This window comes from Etheostoma spectabile, chromosome 16 (genome assembly GCF_008692095.1).
Source record: "Etheostoma spectabile isolate EspeVRDwgs_2016 chromosome 16, UIUC_Espe_1.0, whole genome shotgun sequence".
Lineage (NCBI taxonomy): Eukaryota > Metazoa > Chordata > Actinopteri > Perciformes > Percidae > Etheostoma > Etheostoma spectabile.
The window spans coordinates 5,917,380-5,926,129 of NC_045748.1; the positions used below are offsets into that span (position 1 = coordinate 5,917,380).

Genomic DNA, 8,750 nt, shown 5'->3' on the forward strand with positions numbered 1-8,750 from the left:
GTGTGTGTGTGTGTGTGTGTGTGTGTGTGTGTGTGTCTCCACAAACTTCTATAGTCCCTTAACTTGCTGAAACGAATGCCTCAAATGTCCCTTACTTTGCAATCTTACGTAACAGATAAAATAAACCCTACATTAAATGGTTTATCTTATTCAATGATAACAAATAACACAATGGCAGTCGGAAGAACACAAGCAACATTTTGGGCTTCAGCTGTTCTAAAAACAGTTGTTTTATCTGAAGTTACGTTTTCCAACTTCAATCTTAATATGAATTGTGTGTGTGTTGTGTTGTAAGGCAGTGTTGTGTGAGATCTGTAGCATTACAGACAATAGAACATGTGTGTGTGAGAGAAAACCCCTTACACAAGCTCACGTTTATTATATCCCAGCAGCAGAGGAGATAATGGGTCTTTATCCCTTCTAACACTAGGTTAATACTGTACTAGCCTACCAGATTTTGTGTGTGTGTGTGTGTGTGTTTTTGTGTGTGTGCACTTCTATCCCCATGAATGTGTTGAGCCAACACACAAGGACATGCGTGCTTGTGTGCGATAGAGACCAGCAGTGGGTGAATTGTATTCCACATATCTCTCCATCCAATCTGAACATGGGCTCTGTATCCGGCTCTGTTTGCCTGTCTATCAGATGTAGTTGCAGGTGCAGGTTTTGAAAGTGGTCAGTGTAGGATCCCAGCGGCTGGTGTTTTGACAGCGCCTGAAGGCCTCATCTGACCTGCAGGCTTACTCAAGCACTGTATCCTTCTACTTTTTAGTTTGGCTCGTTGTGGTCTGGTGAAAATGATGCTTAAAGTGATTTTTACAAAGTGAAGGAAAACAACCCCAAAACACAAAGGATTCTAGGTATATAGGTTCCTTTTGATTGATTGAAATAACATCTTGACCGTGGCTGTATTCACATGTTCTTAAATACACAAGAGGAGACAAGTCCATTGGTAGACTGCAACTAATTATTTGCATTCTTGATTGATCTGCAGTTTGTTTTTTAATCAATCGCTTGGTCCATACATGTCAGAAAATAGTAAAAAATGGCCATTACAATTTCCTTTTGTCCAAGGTTGTGTGTTTAAATGCCTTGCCTTGTTAATGCAACAGACTAGAACCCAGAAAAAAAAATCGCTTTGCCTAAACCAATTAACCGATTATCAAAACATCCTAGCATCCTAGCTAATGGCACGGCAAGGACACAGTGCTATCCCAGATTGGAGAAACCTATTCAGGGGTTTGGTCTGCATAGAGCTTTTTAAGGCGGGTCGGTCCAATAGCTGTGCCACAGTCACCAAAACCTAACAATTTCTGCAGTATTACAAAGTGGGCCTGCACGATTAATCGGTATAAAATCGCGATCTCGACTCACCCTGTTCACGATTTAATTTAAAAATAATTTCAATTAAAAAAAAAAAAAATTCTCACTTACTTTTACGAGCCAAATTTGTCCAAACTTTCCTTTGTGAGTTTTAAACATAGACTGTATGAAATAGGCTCTGCAATGCTCTCCCTTCTCTTCATCGAGGCCTCTGTGTTTACAGGTTTCGTGGTGATGCCCAATAAATGTGCTACAGGTGCCAAAAATATCTGTTTGGATTCTGCCAATTTGTTTTGTCATGGTTCATGTGTGCAATAAACATTACACTTTGTGAGATAAAAAATCGTGGCAGTGAATCGTGATATCAATTCTAAGCTAAAAAAAAATCGTGATTTATATTTTTCCCCGAATCGTGCTGGCCTAATACAAGGTGTTACTTTAAGATGCTCTACTGCCAAGTTGTACTTTCAACAGCAGAATCAGTGCAAGGTGGCGCTAGGTGGAAGGGTAGACTCTGTATATTAACAGTCTAGGGGCGGCGGTGGCTCAGTGGTATAGCGGTTGCCTTCCAATCGGAAGGTTGGTGGTTCGATCCCTGCAGTCCCACGCCGAAGTGTCCTTGGGAAAGACCCCTGGTGCTGCGCATCGGAGTGTGAATGTGTGTGAGTGTTTATCTGATGAGCAGGTGGCACCTTGTACGGCAGCCCCGGCCACAGTGTATGAATGTGTGTGAATGGTGAATGTATCCTGTAGATGTAAAAGCGCTTTGAGCACTCGTTAAGACTAGAAAAGCGCTATTTACATTTATGGGTGGAAGGTAACGTAGCAGTATGACACATTCACATCATCCTTTTTATTAGCCTCCTTTAAAGTTACCTGATAGTGTAGTAAAGTCTCAGTAGGCCATGTTTGAGGTACTTTCCCACAAAATTAAAGATAAGACTGCTAATTGAGGCATCGTAAACGTATTAATGTGGCCTAAATGGCATTCGTAAGTCAAGTATAGTCACTTCTCCTCCGACAGATTTAAGTTTGAGTTTGAAATCCTCTAAACAGCAGTGAGCGAGCCCTCCTAGAGAAAGTTGGACTTTCTTTGACAGCAGTGCTGTTCCTGTGTATGGCAGTGCTGTTTAAAGGGTTAACTCTTGTACGTGTGGAAATTGTCTAGTGCGCGGCTTTGGCAAAACCACGAGTAAGTGATATGAGAACCGCCTGGACTTTAACCTCATTCTTTGTAAGGAATAAGGCTGACTGTGGAGGGTTTCCCCTCAGACTAACACGCTTGTCTTGCTCCCACGCCTTACCTGCTGTAACTTATTAGTGCCCATGAACATAAGGTACAAAGTAGAACAAAGATAGCGTTGCATTGCTTTGGCCTTTAACCACACTGATAAATTGTTTTGCAGGTCCTCTTTATCAGGTGCTTTTCTCTCACGCCATGTGCCCACATCATGTTAACCCACTGGGCCTAACAGTCATTTCTAGCTTGTAGCCCTGCTTGAAGGCCGCACATTTGATTAGACGTCACAAAAAACCAGGAGCCTTTGCAAACAAATCTTCTCTTGTTTCTTTCAGCTTCTGTAAGGATCAGGGGGTTTCACCAGGGACTAATATTAGGTCAGTGAGGACGTAGATGCTCTCTGGGGTCAGTTGGCTTTGAGTAAGGAGAATTTATACTGACTTAGATGGCTGCGGAGTGCTTGCACATCACCATGCATGGATATACTGTTTTCTTGTGTGCTATGTGCGTGCACTACCTGAGAGCTGCTTGAGCCACGTGCAGTTATATCGGCTTATGTCAATACGCGAGTTTCGATATGCTCCTTTTAACCAAAGTCCCAAAGACAGATTCCTGTACATTGTTTATTGCACTTAACAAATACAAGTGTGGATTTATGGCACATGACCTCACAGTAGATTATGTCGGTCAGTTCCCACCTTACAGAGGAATGAGAAAGTCGGATTTATGCTGGTTTGACTGATGGGAAAATTATCCCAGCGCCATACGGCCTGGCGGTGGCAAACCGTGTGTGTGTGTGTGTGTGTGTGTGTGTGTGTGTGTGTGTGTGTGTGTGTGTGTGTGTGGGTTGTGTGTTGTGTGTGTGTGTGTGTGTGTGTGTGTGTGTGTGTGTGTGTGTGTGTGTGTGTGTGTGTGTGTGTGTGTGTGTGTGTGTGTGTGTGTGTGTGTGTGTGTGTGTGTGTGTGTGTGTGTGTGTGTGTGTTGTGGGGTTGTGTGTAGCAATTTATTCCTGTCTCGGGTTAAAAAAAAATAAGCTTTTTTTTAAACATGCTTTTATTTAATTAAAAGCCAACAAAGCCAGGCATTCACATACAGTAGAAATGATATTTGACAACTGTCAGTTCAATTACACCACCAAAATGATCTTTAATGCTTCAAAGATCATGTGGTTGGTTAAAATCTATTAGCAGATAATATTTGTCTGCAGCTCCATCAGACTTTCAGTTAGTTTTAACCTTTTGATGAACTAGGTTACGACATTTCAGGCACCACACACCGCAGTCTGTGCCGTGTGTCAAACACGAGATATTGTCCGTAGTGTCACATCACGAAATGGATGCCAGTTGCAGTGAAGATGCACTATAAAACGTACAATGCATATAAAGTTTCTTTTTTTGTTTGTTTGTTTTTTTTTCAGCACAATGTTCTAACAAAACTATACATTTCTGCCCCGTTGCTGTATTTTCATTACCACATCAAACCCCTTTGGTAAGGCTGCAATTTTTCAAAGTTTACAAACAAGGGAGTTTAAACAATGCTTTCAACATGAAATTATGCTCCAACACCATCATTAAGGCGTCCATGGAGAGTCCAACCTATGATTAAGAGAGAGTAAAATTTCAGCACTGCAGCATGAAAGCCACAAACTATCCAAAGGGTCAACATTTCAGGAAGTCAGTCTGGAAAAACCAAGATTGGATTTAAATTTGGAGACATGTTTTCCATTAGTTTAAGGTCACCTTCCAGTGCAAACACAAGAGAAACACAGTATCCAAACTGGAGTAAATATTATTCAGTACTAGATGCCTTATCTCAACCTGACCCACCAGAGCTTTTCTAGATCATATTATATTGTAACTTTAGGAAGTTAAAGCCGCTGTAATCTTTTAACTGAGTTAGAAGGAAAACAGCAGGCAGAGATCACAAAGTTCAGAAGACAGGCTGGCATTGGACTGGCTTACACTGGCAAAATGCCAGGCTCTCTGTGTGTGTGTGTGTGTGTGTGTGTGTGTGTGTGTGTGTGTGTGTGTGTGTGTGTGAAGCCATCATTTGTTTATGTGTGACATGTGTGTGTTTGGATTATAACGGCATGAGGCTAGGCGCCATGGTGGACATGGGTGTGTAAGATGTTGGCTCAGGCAGACACTCCTCTTTCGGCGCTGCGATGGACAAACAAAAGTCTGCCGGATTCTTGCAGGGTTTTGTTTTCTGGCAGAATGTTAATCTACGTGCATGTATACGTTGTCGTGTGTGTGTGTGTGTGTGTGTGTGTGTGTGTGTGTTTTTGTGTGTACACGGCTCGTTTTACACTGGCATGTGGTTCCCAGACAACAGTAGTAGGATAAAGATGGCTCCAGAGTTAAAGCACGCCTTGTTGCTGATCTGGGATCAGCTTACCTGCCTCAAATCCAATTATCTACACCATTAAGGCAGAAAGAAATCATTGGTGTCTTGAGATCATCCATCTGTTGGCCTATTTTATTTTCCCCCATATGCCGCCTTGATGCCGAAAAATTTGATTCAAGAATGTGTAGTAATAAAACATACAATAAAGGAAGAGGTAGTGGGAAAAAATCTGTGTTTAAAACCCCTTTTGTTTTGGTAAAAACAAACAAAAAAACAGACAAACAACAACCAGTAACTTTTAGGGAAAGTGAAGGCATCTTTCACCAGTTCGAAGCCAAAACGGTAAACAGAGGAGGGGTAATATTATGTGATTAAGCGTACTTTCACAGATGCTTCTTAGACTTGTGCTTTGCGTGATCAAGTTGCTCCAACAGGTATTTTCACAACATGTGACGCAGCTCAATCATCAACCACATTCCCAGGAAGCGCGGGTGGTTGTGTCAGAAAAACTACAGGAGACATTTGTAGGAGAGTGACTTCTAATGTTGACTGAAAGGCGGTCAGTCCAACAGCAGTGAATATGTGTTTGAATACTTATCATTTTTAAACTTAAAGTGGGTTTGGACGAAAGCGGCAGAGTTTTTACCACACCTGCCGTCTTAAAGGTCTAGGAGTACGCGTTACGTGGAGTAAATCATATCGTTGCGATGGATAGCTAAACCGTATCAGTGTAACTGTGTCACGAGCCGAAGCAATAAGAGATCGTTGTAGTAACCAAAGTTATTAATAACTTAAATTAATATAGCACATGTCACGAAACTCAAGGACACTTTACTCAAGTACAGGGGGACAAGGGAAAAGAAAATAGAAGGCAAACACGACCACAGATTAAAAGGAGTAAAGCGTCCGTGCTAAATGGAAGGAGGGTGTAATTTAATGTCTGCTACATCAAGCAATCTGAAGTTATTTTTTGAAGGAAATAGACATATTTCATATACCTTCGGGCCAATTACGGGTTGTCTTTGAATAATCTAAAATCCCGTAATTGTCTCCATCTGTTATCGGTGTGACTCGGATTTCGGCCGTCGTCTTTTACTTTCCCTTTTTTAGTTTTTAGGTGTTCTTCGTTTAATTTCCCGCCTTTCTGTGATGGCCCTGTCCCAGTATCAGCCATAACTACAGCAGATAACTTCTAGAATAAAATGAATACATTTAGGCCTATATAAAGAAATCTCCTGCTACCTTTTTACCCGGTCGGATACACTAACACAGACTTTTCCGGTGTTCAGCCGAAATCTGTGACCCGTCAGAATGTGGGAGAAACAGGAAGAGCATGAATAACAACTATGTACAAAATGTGTTCTTTTCACTGTTAATCTCCTTTGCTGCTGCAAGTCATTTATGATCATTAGATGGAACATTACATGGTTTCAGAAACCTTTTAAAAGTTACATAAAATCACTTTTAAGCATGGTGCCCCACTTTTGTTGTACCAGAATTAATGCCACTGTTAACATTAGAGACATAATTGGAGTAGCTGATCGACAGAAGATGAATCAACAAAATAATGAATTATGTGCTGGTAGTAGCTTCTTCAAAGTGTGGATTTGCTGCTTTTTAATGAGTATACAACAAATAGATTTGGGTTATTGGACTGTTGATTGAACAAAACAACAATGTCAACAATGGGGTCACTTTGTTTTAGTCAAAAAGCTGGGAACCACTGTATCAGATCACTTTGGCCAATGTCCCATATCAGGGAGCCAAACAGCTGTATGACCCCAGCTGACTGATCGATATACGGTCTGAAAATGACCTACACTGTGATTGAATCCAAATTGCCCACTCCTAACCTCCTCCTTGTGTCTACTCTACAGGCCGTCATGCCTCCCACAACCCCGTACGCCGGGAAGTTCAACTCTTGTGCTTCCTACGGCAACAACAACAACAACCACCCTCAGCCCCACAGCCCGTACCGCAACGGCACCGCCCCGAAGCCCGCCAAGGAAAACGTCTACAACGGCGCCTACTCCGCGGCAGAAAACCCCTACGACATACCGCAGCCCCACACTTCGTATCGCAGCTCCTCTGTCTCCTCTGTGACCGCCAAGGAGCAACATTACAACAGCGGCTGCGCGGTTTCCAAGAACCCGTACTCCTCGACGCAGCCTCACAGCCCCCGGCAGCACAGCACGTCCTGTCCGGCGCGCGCGTACCGTCACACCAGCAGCAGCAGCGGCAGCGAGCAGTCCTCTCGTAACAACTCTGTCGCAGCGAAAGGCCGGCGTTACGGACACGGCTTCACCACTAGCTATGGGGAGATGTGTTACCACGACAACAGTTTGGTTTCAGCATCCCTTGAGGCGCTGATCCAGCATCTGGTCCCCACAGTAGACTACTACCCTGATGTAAGTAATAGAACAGGGCTCTCATGTTGCGAGAAACACTTGTGTGTGTGTGTCTGTGTGTGTGTGTGTGTGGCCTTCTTGTCCTGAGAGCTGTGTTGTTTCCTTATCATCAGAGGTCGTACGTGTTCACCTTCCTGCTGAGTTCACGCCTCTTCCTGCATCCGTACGAGCTCATGACCAGGGTTTGTCACCTGTGTGTCGAGCAGCAGCGGTCCGGAGACGCCCTGCTGGATAAGGTGGGCGGATCTCACACACACACACACACACACGCACACGCACAGGCCGAGACAAACGCAGCTATTATTTCTCTCTCCCACACAAACTCACACCCACCATATGATCGTCACACTCTATTACACATACACACAAACATACGCAGCTATTATTTCTCTCTCCCACACAAAATCACACCCACCATATGATCGTCACACTCTTTCACCCACAGAGAGACACACACACACACACACACACACACACACACACACACACACACACACACACACACAGCTCTGTAATTCTGTGTGAGAACATGTTTATTGACTATTTTATTAGCTAAGAAATTCCAGTCAGAGAGAGAGGGCTCAAATTGACACTGGGGGAAATTGAAAATGAAAAGGCAGCACATTTAATGAACAAGAAAGTAAGCAGACAAACAAATTGTGTCTGTTTGTGTGCCGTGTGAAATATTAAGGTCATGGGGTCACATCAATAAAGGCTGTAAAATGATATCTGCAAAGTGTCTACTTCAGTGAAATTTAACACTTTTTTTAAATTTTTTTGTATTTTTTAGATCCGTTCCCGCGAGGTGGCGCCCAAGCTGGTGCAGCTGCTGACCGAGTGGACGGAGACATTTCCGTACGACTTCAGGGACGAGAGGATGATGCGCTGCCTCAAGGACATGACCCACCATGTGGCCCGAGGAGATGAGGTTAGTCTGGAATCTAGGGGGTGTCACGTTTTCTCACAGTACCATATTATACTGATTCTTTGGACAACGATACAACATTTACTGATATCACAAAGTCTGCTCTGATTTCATATCTAATTCAAGGGGCGTATGACCGATACGAGACAATACATACGCCCAATTAACACAATTAGTGATATTAATATATATTTACAAAAAGGAACTAAAATGGGATTTGATAATTGAATTACTAAGCTCTTTTGGACATTTAAATTAAAAACAAACTACTCATTTTAAGAAACAGAGTAAATGTGAAGTGCGCATCTTAAAGATGACGTGATGTATTGACATTTTCACTTTGTAATTGATAATGTCGGATAGATTCGCCCAGCGTGTTCCCTCGGATCAGGGAGGCCAAATCAGGGTAGCAGCTGTCGCCATGGTCCACGTTCTGCGATGCCATGTTCAACTGCTACGCTCTGCGGTGCCCTGCCACTAGAACTGTTGGGTCCTTGTAAATTCTGGA

The 8,750-nt window shown here is 43.0% G+C and overlaps 1 protein-coding gene across 1 annotated transcript in view; it reads left to right on the plus strand.

Annotated features, from left to right (window-relative positions):
- The window catches only part of LOC116703890 (ras-GEF domain-containing family member 1B-B), a 17,862-nt gene that overhangs the window by 896 nt on the left and 8,216 nt on the right, over positions 1–8,750 (plus strand). Inside the window, exons 2-4 of the mRNA XM_032538928.1 lie at positions 6,787–7,317; positions 7,431–7,553; positions 8,108–8,245. Coding sequence (XP_032394819.1) covers positions 6,793–7,317; positions 7,431–7,553; positions 8,108–8,245 — 786 coding nt within the window. The 5' untranslated portion in view covers positions 6,787–6,792. The remainder of the gene's footprint in view (positions 1–6,786; positions 7,318–7,430; positions 7,554–8,107; positions 8,246–8,750) is intronic.